The sequence below is a fragment of the Ipomoea triloba genome, chromosome 2, assembly GCF_003576645.1.
Source record: "Ipomoea triloba cultivar NCNSP0323 chromosome 2, ASM357664v1".
NCBI classification, from domain to species: Eukaryota; Viridiplantae; Streptophyta; class Magnoliopsida; order Solanales; family Convolvulaceae; genus Ipomoea; species Ipomoea triloba.
Window position 1 is genome coordinate 9,276,927 of NC_044917.1, and position 17,866 is coordinate 9,294,792.

The 17,866-nt window shown below is 33.7% G+C and overlaps 1 protein-coding gene across 2 annotated transcripts; it reads left to right on the forward strand.

The window, feature by feature from the left end:
• Nucleotides 1–9,005: 9,005 nt before the first annotated feature.
• On the forward strand, nt 9,006–17,647 carry LOC116009949 (protein EXECUTER 2, chloroplastic-like). Of its 2 annotated transcripts, XM_031249166.1 has the most exons (12): nt 9,006–9,458; nt 11,361–11,477; nt 11,563–11,628; nt 13,535–13,641; nt 13,748–13,829; nt 13,909–14,634; nt 14,980–15,106; nt 15,281–15,447; nt 15,520–15,594; nt 16,904–16,996; nt 17,097–17,199; nt 17,254–17,647. In XM_031249166.1, the coding sequence occupies exons 1-11, from the start codon at nt 9,090–9,092 to the stop codon at nt 17,196–17,198; spliced, it is 2,031 nt and encodes a 676-aa protein (XP_031105026.1). In that variant the 5' UTR covers nt 9,006–9,089; the 3' UTR covers nt 17,199; nt 17,254–17,647. The 2 variants fall into 2 exon arrangements, with proteins under 2 accessions (XP_031105026.1, XP_031105025.1); XM_031249165.1 differs by having other exon boundaries at nt 17,097–17,647.
• The last annotated feature ends 219 nt before the right edge of the window (nt 17,648–17,866 follow it).

Here is a 17,866-nt window from a genome sequence, read left to right on the forward strand (position 1 = left end):
ATGTCACTCCATAAAGTCATGGACACCCTCATTATCCATAACCATGTCAAATAATGATCGTTTTGACGAACTAGGTCCTTCATTAGACCTACACGAAAATACATCTTCGAAGAATGATGCATTTCTCAATTCAATTATCATGTTTTTATGTATATTCGAATTATGGGACTCGTATACTAAGAATTGATAAGTACTACTGTTATTTGCATAGTCAATACAAATACAATCAACCGTCTTATGACCTATTTTTATATTCTTTGGTGTTGGCACTAACACTTTGGAAAGACATCCCACACTTTCAAGTATTAGTATGTAGGACGACCTCCTACCTTTCCATAACTCGTAAGGAGTCTTATCGAGTTTCTTATGTGATTCCTTATTTAAAAGGTAATTGATTGACAAAACTGCTTAACCCCACATATGTTGGGGTAAGCTTAAACTTATCAACATCACATTCATTATCTCTTTCAATGTGTTATTTTTACGTTCGACAACACCATTAGATTGAAGTGCATAAGGTGTCATATGTTCATGTATGATACCAATGCTTGCACAGTAATCACCAATAGGTGTTTCATATTCACCACCTCGAACACTTTTACCGGCCTTAATTCTCTAATTAAGTTGGTTTTCACTTCATCATTCTTATAAAGATGAATTTATCAACGACTTCATATGTGTTCTTAAACAAGTACATATAGCATATCATGTGCTATTGTAGTTGTAGATCAAGATAATAAAGTACTTATTACCAACACGTATTTTTATTAATTTAAAATCACATACATCACTATATATGGATCAATTCAAGTGGTTTCATTTCCTTTCAATCAATTTAAAACGAATTCTCATTAGTTTTGCCTCAACAATCTCGTATTTGGAATTACCGTTAATTTAGATTTTTGGAATATGTTCCAAGTTAATTAATCTGCATATAGAATCAATATTAACATGACATATTCTACTATGTTACAAACATGAAGACGTACTCAAGCAAATAAGTATAATTAATAACACTTTTACTAATTATTACATTTATAAATTGAGTTTAAAAATGTCATCTAGTACATAACACTTACCTACATACATTCCAAAACTTAAACAACCTTGTCTAACTCAAAAACTATAGGCCTGTTTGTTCAGTAGTTAACCACAAATAAAGTTATTCCACAAGTTTGGCACTTACAAAACATTGTTTAAAGTTAGCTCCTTCTCATAGGTCATCTTGAGAATGACCTTGCCCATGCCTCAACATGAGGCTGGGCAAAATTTGACATTCATACCTTCTCACCATTAGTCGTCTCAAAGGTAGTAAACAATTTGCAATTGAAACAAAAGTAATTCAATTTTCAAAAACCATCCCACAACAAGGTAAAATCTTGCTCTTGATGATTAAAATACGATCTTACATCTTTAGATATAATTCTTCATTTAAAAATTAATTGAACTACACGTGAAACAACTCTTAAATTAAATTTTCTTCCACTGACATTTATTAAACACTCTCTTTTCTATACCTACACTAGGAGTGTACTAACCATTGACACTAGGAGACTAGGAGTGACCTGTTTTTTCTTTTTCTTTTTCTTTTTTTTTTTGTTTTTCTCTTTTATTTCTAATCCGTCCAATTAATGAATAGCATGTGGAAGTATGTACTTTTAAAAAGGATTCTCAGCAATGTCAAAGACTCAAAGCTAGAAATTTTAGATTTTTAGGTAGGGGCTGAAGCTAGTTATTATAACATGGAAATTATTACGTGCAGTGGACTTTTAAGTAACATTTTTTTTTTAGAGCATCCCTACCCATGGTTATTTAGAGGTTTTTAGAATAGTGTAAGCTGAGGTGAAAGAAAGAAGAACTGAAGAGAGAATGGGGATGACTCTCCTACAAGATAGGGTGTTTGGAACCGTGCAAACCTGCAGGGTGGGAAGAAAAATGATTGTTGTGCGCGTTTCGCGCACAGCAGGCGTGTGCACTCGCGTCAGACATACTTGTTTTTTTTTTTTAAATCATATTTGTTTTATTTTTTTTTCCTCCCTTCTTATTTTCTCTTTCCTAATCACACTTACAAAAACTCATCAAAATTCACGAAAAGACATCACTATTAAGAATGTTCTTAGAGTCGCATGATAAAAATAATTTATCATTGTCTGTCCCGTCAAAACTTGGAAATACATGTAGTAGAACTCATATAACATAGCATCATAACATACTAACATCTAATGTATGCCATATGTTAAAAAATTATTAAATTTAAAATATATTGTTTCACAAAATTTTCAAATTATTTCACTTAATATGTGTAAATATATCATTATAATAAATTGTTCACCAATTTCACAATTCATATATACGACTGGGATTTGATCATGTGACCACTCATTTGGAATGATAAAAAAGGTGTCATCACACTACACATAGTAGTTGACATTTTAACAATGGTTAATAATATTAACTTAATATATGCAAAGTATTATTCTTGTAAGGAAAAAGTGTCAAATTGGCACCCTAAGTCGGGTGGATAAAACAGCCACAGGCTGTCGGACAGCTGGTGGTTGTTCTTCCTCAATGACAGCCATGGTCGTCTTCCTTAGACGATCGTGGCCGTCCTGCCGGACGGCTATTATATATATATATATATATAAATGAAAAAGTGTCAAATTGACCCCCTAAGTCGAGTTGATAGTGCAATTAGGCCCCATAATTGAAAAAATCTCCATTCAAGCCCCTAAATCAGTAAAATTGTTCAATTAAGTCCAAATTGCCCATAAGTAAATGCCCAACATCCAAATATTACATTTTGATTTAGAAGTATTATATTTTTTCTCTCAAAAGTATTACTCTTTATTTTATAAATCACAAATAATTCATTACTTATTACTTATTAGTATTATATTTTCTAATATAAGTATTATATTTTTATCTTAACCCAACTCGCCTCACGGTGATGGTTTCACATAAAATTCATCCAACATTATTATTATTATTATTGTTGTTGTTGTTGTTGTTGGTTTTGTGACCCCGGGGTATGTAGTCACTCGGTAGGCCAACATAACCGATCGAATGAAAATAAAATGTAAAATCGAAGGCAAGGATTCAAGAAATCTACTATTTTATTGATAGTTTTTTACATATTGTTTTGCTATTTCTAACCGTGATCATGGAGCCTTGCTCTTGTAGAGTTCTCTTGTGAAAGAATGGAGCCTCCCCTCTCGTTCTTGACTCCTCATCTTTTATAGTAGAAGAAATAGTGTGGAAGAATAACTAATAATAAATTGGCAATAAATGTGGTAATTATTTGGGGGTTAATGGGATTTTATGGGTAGTTAAATGGGATATAATGGGACTTAAATTGGAGGCTATTTAGGAAATGTAACAGAAAGATAATTAGTTAGGGAACCAATACTAATTGATCGCTTTTCGAGTGCTGACTGCGGATTGCCGAGTCCGAGTGTTAACTGCTGATTGTCGAGTCTGATTGCATTAGGTGCTTATGTTGAGTATCTATCGATGATTATTATTATTATTATTGATGAGAGCGATATCAGCTCTAACCTACATGTGAATACAAATTTTGATAACTTACTAAAAATGTTAAATTACAATTTTTTAAAACTTCAAGAATCCATATATAAAATTTTGTTATTCAATATTATAACTAAACTTTCCCAAGCTTATATTATAAAATTTTTCGGGGGGTGTGGGCAGCCAGTTCCCCTCGCGCCTCCCCTGATTCTCAGCATTGTCGGATCCGAATTTATAATCTTATATCTTTTTTTGAAAACTTATAATCTTATATCTTAGTTACTAAATAGGAACTGGCAATGGTGAAAATCGAGGTTAATCTCATGACTTAGGCAAATTATACTCTGACTCCTCGTGTTGATATTATGTATTTGCAGTTCACGGTTTATGTGCTGGTAAATAAATTGAATGCACATAACATATTAATTACATACACATAACATAGTAACTACAAACATATACTATGTTAACTGTAGACTCATAATATGTTACTCCGTATTAATTACAGACACATAATGTTATGAATCTGCAGTTAACATATTGTGTTTGTAGATAATAGTTGTCATACTATGTGTTTGTAGTTAATAATTGTGTATTTTTAATTTATTTACAGGTACATAAACGGTTAACTGTAAGTACAAATGTAGAAACATAAATTTTATTTTAAACTAAAGTCCTACAATGCAAGAAGAAACTTGGTCATGGTATAAGAACAACCACATTAGGGATTTTTAGAATTTATATTAGTTTTTGCAGAACTAAGAACTTGAGCATGGATTTTTAACAAATGGGAGAATTTAGCTCGCGTGAATTGTTTTGTTTGTTTGTGTGTTTTTTTTTTCTTTTTGCATCAAATTTTGCTTTTCCTTTCCTTTTTTTCTCCCTCTCTTTTTCTTCTTCTCTTTTTTTACATAGCCTGCAAAAATTAATACTAAAATTTAAATTAATGAGGATGCTCTAAAAAAATTACATAACTTACAATCGTTATACCGTGGATCAGGGTTCACAATGCACTGTAGTTTATGTTACGCAAAAATTAATACCAAAATCTCTTGCAAGGAGTGGTATTTATGTACCTCATGTTACGCAATTTTGTACATTAAGTGTAAGGATTCTATACCTAAAACTAATTAGTAGTTGTATAACATAAAACATATTGTGTGTCTTATTTTACGAAATTATGTTTTGTATTATGAAATTATGTAGCTATAGGACATAAATTATTTACATAAATCAGATATGAGAATAAGTAAAACAGAAAACATGTATTATGTATATGTAGCTTGTGTTATGCATTTATATACCTCATGTTATACAATTTTATACCTTAAGCGTATAGATTCTATACCTAAAAAAAAAAAATTAAAATTTGTGTTGAAACGTGAAAAACTAACGGGGTGTTACGAAATCTGTTAAAGCTTAAATATTAAACGACGTCGTTTTGATTTAGGGTCTACAATTCTATGTGAATCATGGCCACGATATAAATTGCCCATAACATAGCAGGCGGCCCTACTTTGGAAAATTAAATATTTGGAGAGCCCATGATGAAATGTTGGGAAGCAAGTGAACACTCCACTGATCACATAGAGCAGTAACCAATATGTATCATAAATTGAGGTCCCAATGCAGAAACAACAACATGTCGTAGCTTGCAAGTTGAAACTCGATCTCCTTTTATGATGGCCTGCCTGGGTTGATGGACATGCGCAGAAAACAAGGCACCATCTCATCCATCCACTCAGTACCTACTAGTATGGCTACACCCAACACCCACTGAATAGATTCCTATGAGCCAGGACATACACATACCAAAGCCACATACACAACATAGATGCATGCCACCCAGATTCATTTTATTCTCTGCTTATTAACAGGGAATAATGCTTGGTTTTGACCCATTAGGAAATGATGCCCCCTCTACCTGCGCGCTAATCTTTCCAACACTCTAGGTTTGCAGGATTACCATTACTCCTTTTAAAATAAGGGAAAATCAGAAAATGTCTGGACTTAAGGTAGTGATTCGTCCACTGATTTGATGGAATATGAATGTGAAAAGGGTTTAGAATGATGAAAGGTGTGGACTGCGTCCCTTATACACACATGAATACTACAGTATAATCAGTAGATTGATTGCGTGCGTAACTCGTGATTTACCTTTACAGTAGTGACTCTAAGGGCGAGGTCCTATAAGCTTACGATTAATTAGCCTAAGTATAAATAAATATTATTTTTAATTAATTTGATTTAACAATTAATTAGTTTGAAAATACTTATAGTATTACTCTAAAATAAAATGAAACACTTGCCTATTTTTATTTTATATCTTAGCTTGTTTATTTAATTACTCTTTCATTTCATTTTAGTTGTCTTATTTACTCATTAGTTAGTTCGATTAAATCTCTTTTTTTTTTTAATTTTATTTCTTGTTCATTTACTCATTATTTAGTCATACTACATTATAATAAAGTCTAAAAAAATCTCATTTTTTTCACTTATATTGTTGGAATCTTATATATACCAACAAAATTCACTCATAAATAATAGACTTAGAAGACATTTAATTTATAAAATGTTTTTCTTAGAAGTTTATAAAGTTTAAAACTAACTAAATAGACTCATATTTTGTAATTTGTATAGGGCTAGATTTATTCGAGTAATACTCTCCTCTCTCAAAAATGAGTCATACTATACCGTTATATCATTACTTTTGCAATTCAGCATCATTTTTTTAATATGTTCCTCAAATTTAACTCACTTTTAAAATATAATAATAATAACTTTATTATAATTGTATTAAAAAAACTTTATTATAATATATTTTTTTTACAAAAAAGGCCCAGGCCACCTTACCATTATAGCAAGCTAGGTGAGCCTGACATGCCTTCAGAAAAATGTCAATTCAATTCATCTTGCAAGGATGGTATTAATAAGATGAACGTAGTCTATAAGGCTGACCTTATCCCTGAAATTCTACCCACTTTCTAAATGACATGGCACAACACATGGATTTCTTCTTTTTTACATTTTTTTGCTTGCCTACGTGTTTAGCAAACTTGCTATGCAAACACTTAAAGGCTGCCATTTTTTGTACTATTTCGGCAGCTTTTGCTGCCAAAGCTGCCATAAATTATTGTTTTTTACTTGTTGATTTCTTTTTTATTATTTTATTATTATATATATAATATAAAATGAAAGTGAGTCCCATTTTAGAAAGTGAGATAAATTTGCAGGGATGTAGAATAAATAGTAGAGAATTTGTAAATTTGATGATGAGGAAGTGGACCCATTTTAGAAAGTGAGAGAAACTTGCTGGGTTAAGGTTAGCCTAAGTTTTTTGTAGCTTCCTTGGTATCTCCGAAAATTGATGATTATATTTCAATGTTTGTACGGTGTATCCTGTTGATAGTCAAGTCGACAATTGTTATAACGTGGACTAAGATCATCTTGTAAGCTGAATCTTAGTTCAAAACCATATCATTTCTTATTTACATAAATAGTTCTTTTAGTAGTGTCATTTTTTTTTGAGCAATAAAAAATAACGTTGATACTATATGTACACAATCATTAACGTATAGTACTAATGGTACATAATATGTTAACTACATTTTTATCAAATAAATTATATGCCTTAAGTTCATAATAAAAATATGCTAATTTTTAACTAATTCTCTTAAAACTATACCATAATCATGATTACATGTCAAACATTCAATTTATGAACATTAACTTGAAGTTTATTTACTTATAGTTGACCTGTTATCTAAAGCTAGTTAGAATTACTTGACATAATGCAGTTATAATTAGCAAATTATATACTTACATATGTAAGTTTATGTACCTACTGCAAAGTTGAATATTGATCAAACGAAAGGAAAATAATATGAAAAAAAATATGCTAAATTTAACAAAACCACATCATTTCAAATCAAGATTTACCTACAGCCGAGAGGTTTGAGGTTCGATCCTCGAACCCTTGGGTTTGAGCCGGTCAGCTATGGGTAACCTAGGCTGGTTTACCTCTTTGTGGTCCTTTGCCGGCTAGGGTCATAGGGTGAGGAGAAAACCTCGTTAAAAGAAAAAAGATTTACAATATGCATTGTGAATCATGATCCAGGATATAAGATGCGTAAGTCAATATTTGATTGCTGAGATGTTGTCCGGCCAATGCATATAATAAGCTCACTAAAATTAATAACATCAACCTATGTAGCCCATGATACCATGAATTTTGGTCCAAAAATAGGCATAAAGCCCTAGAAACCAAGTCCTTAAAGGCCCTATATTCTGAATGGGCTAAAAGAGACCACTTTGGCCTAAGAGATTCAAACCGAATTAGGTACAGCCCTTTCTGGTTCATCATCATTATCGCTGTTATTTCAGAAATTGTGGTAAAGGTATACGATGCTAAGTATGAAGAATCCAGCCATAGTGGAGATTGGAGAATGGAGCACCCTAGAAAGGGAAAGCCATTTTGTAATTTTTATTCAGTTTACTAGTTATAATATGCGCACTGTGTAATTAAATTAATGCCGAACACGTACAAAAATCAATGAAGTGTTTAGTAGAATAGAGTTGTACTCCTGGAACTCAAAGATCTCCCAACTTCAACATTTTTTTTTGAATATTTTTTGACTCGATTACAATGTAGTATCTGTTCATACATACTTTATCAACCTACTGAAGCACAAAGAACCAACGTCCTCACTGGGGATCGAACCTGTGACCTCCCAACTTCAACATTATAATATGTTAGATTTACAAATTTAATTTAATGAACATAATAATTAAGCAATATATTAAATATGTTATGTATAATTAAAAGTTACCTGTCTCCTTTCACCTTTCGTATAATTCATCAATTGTATAGATTTCTATTCTACAATGACCATGTGGATTTTGTCCTACCATATCATTGTACATTTAATGTGATTATCCTAAAAAAAAAAACAAACTAATTAACGTAAGTATTAAGCAAACGATAGAGAATCTGAATGTTTTATAAAAATTCCCATGGTCTCCTAAGTCCCATCTATAATCTTGTCCAGAAGAGAGTAAACTTTTACCACCTTTCCATGTTATTATAAACAAAGTAATAATAATTAATTAATTAATAACAAAACAAATACATTTAATCTACTAAAATACGAAGAGTTAATACTGTCTCCACTGAGACTCGAACACACAACCTCCCATATGAGGGTGTAACTTGGTGCCACTGAAAAGTAATCATGAACAAATTTTGCATTATAACATAGTCAGTATTACTCAACAAACACAATTAACGGGTAAAATAAGGTGATATTATTTTAAGAAAAAACTAACGGTGAGAGGGGGAGAGAAAAAAGCAAATACTCCGTAAAAGAATAGGAATTGCGAATAATAATTATCGAGGCAGACACCAAAAAACAAAAACAAAATATAAAATAATAAAAAAAAATAAAGTAAAATAAAAATTCTGTGGATAGGTGATGCCCGAAGGAGACGAAAAGCCGAATTGAATTTAGGCAGAGTGAGAAGCAGAGAGAAAAGCGAAGGAAAAAGAGGAGAGAGCAGAAGATAATATGGCGGTTGCCAACGCCTGGCACGCACCACACAGTCAACCCAGGCCTTCCTTATCTTCGTCTTCTTCATCATCCTTTCCCTCATCTTCATCTTCACACGATCATCGTGTTTTTCCGCGGCGAAATCCGATTCTCCTTTACCCCAATGGCAACAAATTGTTGTTCCTCAGAGACCGCCTTTACTCGAAGCTCCGCTGTCGATGTAGCAAAGACGGTCCAGCCTCTCCTTCTGCTATTGTCCCCGGCACCAACAGTAGCTGCTCTTCCGATTATACTAGTGCTTCTGATTCCTCTAATTGGGACTGGAATCGATGGACTCGGCATTTCTCTGAAATGGAACAAGCCGAGAGCTACGCTTCTGTTCTTAAGGTCAATCTTTTAATACACTGAACTAGATTTTGTGTGTGTGTGCGTGTGTAATTTATCCTGTAGTATTTTCTTTCGTAATCATTAATCGTGCTGTTTATTGTATCTTTTTTGGTCTGTTGTGAAATTATTGAGTTTGCTGAAATTTTGGAAGTGTTAGTTTCTGAGGTTGTTTATATGCAAGTTTATTTTTCTTTGTTTTCGGCTTTTTATTGATTTGTTTGTTTATTGATTGGCTTTAATCAATCAAATTTAGTCTTAAGATATGAATGTAATAGATAGAAGCGGCTACTTTTAACATTCAAGGTTTTCTGAGGCTACTAGTATTGAAACGGACAAAATGAGGGTAGGTGATATGATTTTAGTACATTATTGAAGAAGGCAAATGAAGGTAGTTCATATTGATTTTAGTACATATTCACTTTTTTTGTTGTTGATAGATTTGTTCTAGAGGTCACTTGCTGATTGCAGAATGCATGATGAGTAGGGATGTAGAAATACAATAGAGCAACATAAAGGAAGTTAGTGCATAAGCTGTACTTTGCCATCATATTATTTGAAAATTTTTAAACTATCACCTATCAAGAAATTGAAAAACAAAGGATAGAAGTTTTAACTTTATTTTAGGGGGCAAAATATTTTAGAACTATCAAAGAGACAAAGATTGAGAAGATTTCCCCTCAATTGGATGCCCCAATGGTTAAAGATCTTTGAAACCATGGCCACAGTGCCCCCTCTCCCCTCAAAGGTGAAGTTTTAAACTTATTAGGCTAAACTGTGACAGTCTATAGACTGAGTATGTTAAATGTTAGGAAGGATACAAAAGATTGAAGAATATAAATTGCAAAGTGTTTGTTATTGGAACCTTGAATAGGAGAATGGAAATTTTAGGGAGAAGCTTCAATGAAAATTTTCAGTAGGAAGGATGCGAAAACTCTGGAGCTTGATGTTGATTTGCAATGTATTGTAGTTTTCTTGTTGGAAAAAATTTAGCTAAGTTAGGGCTTTTACAGATATTTTCTGTACAGTTAATACTTAAAAGATTTTCTATTGTAGTATTGTTGGATTGCATTAAGTGTAGTTGGGCAGTTAAATGGATATTTTCAGAGTATCCCCGGCAAAACTTGGAAGGAGGGTTCAGTCCATCATCTTCAAAGTCCATCTTCTGTATAGTTCATTTTTAAAGGATGCCTTAGGACAGAAAAGAGAGCTTAAGCTCAAAAAGAGGGTTTGAAAGATCATTTTCCAAGGTCCATCTTCTGTTCTGACTATTTGGAAATTTCGAAGCTCCCTGAAATGGGAAAAAATATGGCAGATCACTTCAGAAGATATTCTTCCGAAACTAACTTCTCACTTCCTTCACACCGTGACTTTAAAATTTTTTTGCCCCTAAAAAAATCATTTTACCATTTTTGCACAACAGTTTTAGAAGATTCATTGAGCTTATCCCCAGGAGATATCACACAATCCTTACAAAATAACACTTCCCCTATCTAACTAATCTTGGACTTTGGATCTCAAATATACACAATTATGATCTAACCTCTTCAAAATCAAAGATTCTTCAAGTGGATTGGGATAAAGTTTTTAAAGTTGACCAAGTATTAGGTACATTATTTGTTAACATAAGAACTAAGGTCATTATGCACTTTGTGCTACCAAGAGTTTTACACTATATAATGGTCGGAGAAAGTGCTTCATGTTGCAACCTCTAGTTTAGAATTTGGACTGTTACTACATTTAATAATTTTCATGTGTAAGAAGAAAATTTTGGGTTACAATCTTTTGGCGTAAAGTGGTAAAGTACCCTTGCAATTCCTTTCTTTAACTTGATTAGTAGTTGGAAATTGAACAAGTGAAGATGTAAATGGAAACTTTTTGATATTATTCTGATTCTTGTTACAGTTTCAACTAGAAGATGCGGTAGAAAATGAAGACTTCCTGGAAGCTGCAAAGTTGAAAACAGCCATTGCAGAAGCAACTTCAAAGGATACTATTGCGGAAATTATGTTGCAATTGAAGGTAGATATTCTAGTAAAAAGGGCATAATTATTCTTTGGGAATAATTACTGGAAATGATATATCTTTTCCTTCTGCTACTATACAGAACGCAATAGTTGAAGAGCGTTACCATGATGCTTCAAGATTATGCCGAAGCACTGGAAGTGGTCTGGTAATCTACTTGTTTTCCTGAAAATTTCATTCTCTATGCCCCTGCTAGTCTCCAAGTGGGATCCATTCCCTACTCTTAAAGCTTTATGTTCAAAATTTGAATCTGCATCATGTTAATATGTGTTATGACAATAAATTTTTGTGTGTAACTTGATAATTTTTTTCTTTTACTATAATAACCACTGTATTCTGAAATATACAACCTTTCTTGCATTATCTTGTGGGTTAATTGGTCAATGAGAGTTTCAGAATCTTATAGGGACAGCACTACTGCCTCTGTCCCATTATTTTTGCCACCTTACGCTTTGGCACAAAATTTTATGGACAACGATTTTTTGTGAGTAGTATATGGTACAAGTACAATGCTCACTAAAGTAGGCCATTGGCCCTCTGTCTTTTGTAAATTGTAAATGATAGAAGGGCATTATAGAAAAATGTTAGTACACAATAGTAAATTTTCTAAGAAGACAATGTTAATAAGACATACCAAAATTGAAGTGTTATAAAAATATGGGATATATTAAGTATATAAAAGCATAATCTAGGTTACACACTCTCAAGTGTGGTATGAATCTAGAAGCTGAATTTGTCAAAATATGAATGGAAGGATACGGGGACATGGCTAGAAGAGTGGCTATGGGTACTTGGATATGACAAAGATGTGGGTATTAATCAACAGTTAATGAGTAGTACATACCAGTGGAGCTACCCTTGTACCAAAGAGTTATCCTAATTTTAATAATGTATTGTACTAACTTCTATTTTTATTAAGTTTTCAAAATTTGAAAGAGTAGTTGATATCATAATTAGAGTTGCTGATCAACAAATTCAATGAAAATCATTTTTTACCAGAAAAATATGGCAAAAAAGAAGCACCCAAGTCATTAGTGTCTCTTGGACTTCAGGAGTGATGTCTTCTTTAATAGCTTACTTGTTGCAATATTAGCTCTCTGGCAGTCTGGCTTAGCCCAATTCTCTTGGGCCATGTTTGTTAAATATTCAAAACAAAAGAAGCAAAGAAATAGAAATACTGAACATCAACAAGAGCTGTTCGATACATGGGTGCTCCTGGGTGTTTTAAGTCTGTATGTCAGGTTGTGTCAATTATTGGGCCATGTTTGTTCTGTCATATATTTGTTTCTTGGGTTGGAAGTATATGAGTTTATAGTGTGACAATTATAAAGATTGTCATTCCAATATATAGAAAGGCAATTGCTGGAATTCCATAGGTTTATTTCAACCATTATTTCAGTGCCCTGTTAGAACAGCTAAGCCCTCCTGGTTTTTCTATTTATATACATATAATTAAGTCTGCAAGTCTCCTTTACAACTTGATGAAAAAAGGAATGAATAGAAGGGGGTGTTTGGGAGCCATTTACAAAAATGTGCATCTTCCAAACTCCTTTTCTCAAAATGCGCATCTTTTCAGAAACTGGACAAACATGTGCAAAGTGCACTTCAGAAATGCATTAATGGTTATCCGCATTAACCTAATGCATTTTGAGGTATATTTGCTTATTCTGTTCATTAAATAACGAGTGAGCCACATATCTTTCTTATTTTCTTCATCAAATAAAGAATGTGCATACTGCTGCAGTTCTGAGTTAAACAGATCCTAAGAAAAGTGCTATAGTACTTGGGAAACAACTATATTTGTTAGATGGTACCACCTTCTGGTACATAGGTTGAAGACTTCATTTGTAAATGAATAGTGCAAAAATGTTAAAAGTGGGCTTATTAATCGGGTTTTCTTCATAGATAGAGAAGGTATTAAGCAACCAAAAGGACAAATGCACCACATCTTGCACATGTGAGATCAGTTGTTAGGTTCCCATACATTTGTGAGTTGAAAATAAAAAAAGAAATGGAAACACCCTTCTGGCTTTAAATCCTTATTCTTGCTGCAGGTTGGTTGGTGGGTTGGCTATTCAAAGGATTCTGGTGATCCATTTGGCAGATTAGTACGTATAACACCTGGGATGGGCAGGTTTATTGGCAGGACTTATACCCCAAGGTAATAATGAGAGAACCGAAATAGAGACTGTAATCTTTCTTCTCATGTGGTAATCTTTTGTCATTTCTGGAAATACAATAACAGACGTAGTGCTGGTTAATTGCAGGCAGTTGGTCAATGCTTCTCCTGGAACACCACTGTTTGAGATTTATGTTGTCAAAGAAGCTAACAATTCTTACAACATGCAGGTGATGTAAAAGCAACACCACTGTTCAGATATTCACCTTCCATTTTTCTATTGCTGCTTCTCATTGGCCTTCTTTTCAGGTGGTATTCTTGAAACGAACCAAACCAACTAAAGCTAATTCAACTTCATCTGACTCAAAATCAGTGAGACCTTCGTCTGCTGAACTTGAGAATGCATCTGTGATTGATGTTAAGGTCAATGAAGATGAAACAGAAAGAAGCAAAGGTAAAAGCATGGATGTTGAGGAAGCTGCCGAGGAGGGAATAAAAAGTGTGATAAATTTTCTTAAAGATAAAATCCCTGATTTGAAAGTGAAAGTTATGAAACTTAATGTTGGCGAAGAAGTAATAGAGGATGGTGATTCTGTGCGGCAAGTAGTGGATGATGACAGTGAAAACAGTAAAGAAGACGATGATGGTACTATTTCCGGTGAATTCAGTGAGGATGAAGGTGCTGAAACTACTGATCTTGACGACAACCATCATGATCAAATTTCTGTGGGAGGAGAGAGCAGCACAGCTGAAGATGAAAAGAGTCAAGATATGAAACTTTTTGTTGGTGGGGTTTTACATAATAAAGAAGATAATCCAACAAAAGATGAATTTATTCGCATGCAGGCGGAAATTAAGGATTTGGCAAAGGATTCTTTTGTGTTTCACCTTCCAAAGACATATCAAGATCACGATAGCGCAGAAAACTCTGAATCTGCAGTTGGTGTGGCAGCTATTGCAGCCCAAAGTGTTTCAGAACTTATGCCTCCTGATGTGGCTAAGGTTTTTCTAAGTTCTGATAAAGTTTCCTCAAAGGTTATGTATCCAGTCCCTAAATTTTGCTTGCCACTGTTTATAAATATGGCTTTAAGATTCAATGCAAAAAATAAGAGAAGAGGTGGGGAGGATAGGGGTATGGTTTTTTTTTTGTTTTTTTTTGTTTTTTGTTTTTTTGGCACTCTTACTCTTTGGACCTTGTACCTGGTTTAAAGGGAAAGGTTGGATAATAATAATGATTAGATTGCACCCATAAAAAAATATAAACTGTTATATGAAGCAAATGAAACAAAAGAAATAGTTTGTAATTTGTATCCAAGCATGACCTTTGCCTATCTCTGTTTTGATCTATTTATTAATTTTTCTAAGCTACAACATTTGCAGATCTCAAAAAATGTAAGAGAAATACTAAAGCTTGTCGTTAGTCAGGCGAAGAAGCGGGATAGATTGTCTGAGTACACAAATTTTACCAGGATTACCACTTCTGGCAGTGATTTAGATCCTTTTGATGGTCAGCATTCCCTTTCCTCGATTCCTTAATGCATGTGTACACACATAAAGACAGACCATATGCCTTTAACTCATACGCTTATATTTACAAATTTGCGCACAACTCTTACTATGCTTTGCTGTTAATTACTTTTGAAATTTATTGAGGAGTTAACTTGTTTCTTGGTTGGTTTAGGCCTATATGTAGGTGCATTTGGACCTTATGGTACTGAGGTTGTGCAATTAAAGCGTAAATATGGGAACTGGAATGTTCGCGATGAAGAGAAATCCTCTGGTATGGAGTTCTTTGAGTATGTTGAAGCAGTAAAACTGACAGGCGATATGAACGTTCCAGCTGGCCAGGTTCACTAAAATTGTAGTTAGTGGTGGATGTTTTCGTCTACTGAATGATAATAAAGGAATTTGCTTTATCAGGTGACATTCCGTGCTAAAATCGGAAAAGGAAATCGATTTACTAACAAAGGGATGTATCCAGATGAGCTGGGAGTGGTAAATACTTTTCACTCTAATCTAATCTTTCCTGTGCTTGTTTAGTATATCGAAGGTTACTGTTTATATCTGTGTGTGGTTTTGCAGTGTGCTGCTATCCCTTAGATAAGATCCTTCTCTCTTCAACTCTAAGAAATAACTGTACAAACTAGAATAGTAAGCAAGATAGTGGATGAAAAGATAAAAAGCCTTCCTTTGGTGGCTTTTATGGTTTTGGATAAGGGTCAAATACACCCTCTACTTGTAGCGAAAATGATGTTTGGCCATGAAATTTAAACCGTCTGCAATTGAACCATTTAACACTCCAAAATTGTGTAATCAAGCTAATTAGGTGGTCAACCCTGGTAAACTACCGGTGGTTTGGTGATCAAGTGGCCTATGTTTTTTTTTTCCTCTTGTGGCGTTGATGTGTCATGGTGAGGTTGTTTTGTTTTGTTTTGTTTTTTTTTTTTTTTTTCTTTCCCTCAAATCGAAGAAACAAGGATGTCTTTCTTTGTTGATGCGGATAATTTTTTAGTGAAAAATCGTAGCCGATTATTTAAGATGTGGAGAAGAAGAGCTGGTGTCTGCCTTTCAAAGTTCCATCGCTGCTTGAATTTTGGGCCACAAAGGCTCCCTCACCTTCATCACCCACTAACAGAGAGCTTTGTCTAAGATGCACTTATTCATCTTATACCTGACTACCTGAGACAAAGCTCTCTTCATCTCAAATCTGACATGTAGGGAGTTCTTTGGCTCCGTTTCATATTTGAGACAAAGCTTCATACAGATCTGTACATAGAGCTCGAGATGGAGCTCTATTCTTTTATTCTTTTAAATTTGTTGGGTTCTCCTAAGTCCTATTTGTGGAGAAAGGAAGTGCATTTCTTAAAGCTGTGAATATTACATTACAGTACTAGACTGAATTCTTCAAATCTCAGAGCTGCATCTTGGAGAGTTAAACTAAATTCTTTGCGCTTGTAATAATAATTCTGAAACAAGACTGATACTGCAACATCTGAATTTCTTGGAGACTTGTTAAGTCAGTGTAGTGTATGTTTCTGAGTTTCATTCTTAAGGTTCCATTGGGTGAACAAAGGATTGTGTGTGTGTGTGTATTAGGGAAGGACTCCAATGAATTGAATGCTTGCATAACCTCCACACAATAGAACTGACAAATAACCACCAACTGTAACTTTTTCTATTTATGACAAATTTATTTCATTACTATACCTGGCTGTAGAAGTTGATGAACAATAGGCATTGAAAATATACAGTTTTGAATTGCCTTACATATTTCAAGTGTGTCCTTTTGCCTTTGAATTTGTAGGTTGCAAGCTACAAAGGTCAAGGGAGAATAGCAGAATATGGGTTCAAAAATCCCAAGTGGGTTGAGGGCGAGTTGCTGCAACTGAATGGCAAGGTAATCAATCTAAGAACCTAGCTTGTATAAAATTCTCAATATGATTTGGTGTTATTGAAGTTGCATGTTAAATGAAGCGCAATTATTAAACTTGGCATAGGGTGTGGGGCCACATATCAAAGGTGCAGACCTTGGGTTTCTCTATGTCATTCCGGAGCACAGCTTTCTTGTGCTCTTCAGTCGTTTGAAGTTACCGGAGTAGGGTCCGGAGCACAGCTTTCTTGTGCTCTTCAGTCGTTTGAAGTTACCGGAGTAGGGTTGTGAGATGGAGATATATTGTTAAGCAAAACTAATCCTAAATACTACTGTCTCTGGAGTTGTATTATGGGTGGCAAGTGGCATGCATGCAATTTTGATTCCACTTCTTGCGGCAAGACTTGGGTGAAGATCGGAAGAGTCTTTTACTCTCTCTATATACATATATATGCTACGGAGTATTTGTTTGTTGTTTGGTTGAAGTTTAAGGTGTATTTTATCAACGACAAGCTCTCAATCTACCATGTAGATGTAGGTAACCTTGTGACATTTGCAGCTCTTGGAGGTATGTGTAACCTTGTCCGTGCAACAATAAATCCAATTTTGTATGAATAATTTTACTACAATAAATAGGTCTTTGCCATCACAATTAATGCCAAATAGCACTCACTATGATATGATGCCTTATTTATGAATAGGATAATGCTACGGGGGGATTAAAGCTTTATTTATTTATTTATTTATTTATTTATTTATTTATTTATTTTTATTGTTTTGGAAGAAATATGTTTTTGTTTTTATTTTGGGTATACTTTTACATAATTGACTTGTAGTTCGCTCAATGAATTTATAGATGACAAATGCATAAATTAGTTATGCATGATATATGTTTCA

Bases quoted from the DNA above. Each gene is read 5' to 3' on its own strand.
- LOC116009949 (XM_031249165.1), top strand. From the start codon at position 9,090: ATGGCGGTTGCCAACGCCTGGCACGCACCACACAGTCAACCCAGGCCT. The intron at 9,459-11,360 runs GTCAATCTTTTA...TTCTTGTTACAG, and splicing joins GCTACGCTTCTGTTCTTAAG to TTTCAACTAGAAGATGCGGT. The intron at 11,629-13,534 runs GTAATCTACTTG...TTCTTGCTGCAG, and splicing joins GAAGCACTGGAAGTGGTCTG to GTTGGTTGGTGGGTTGGCTA.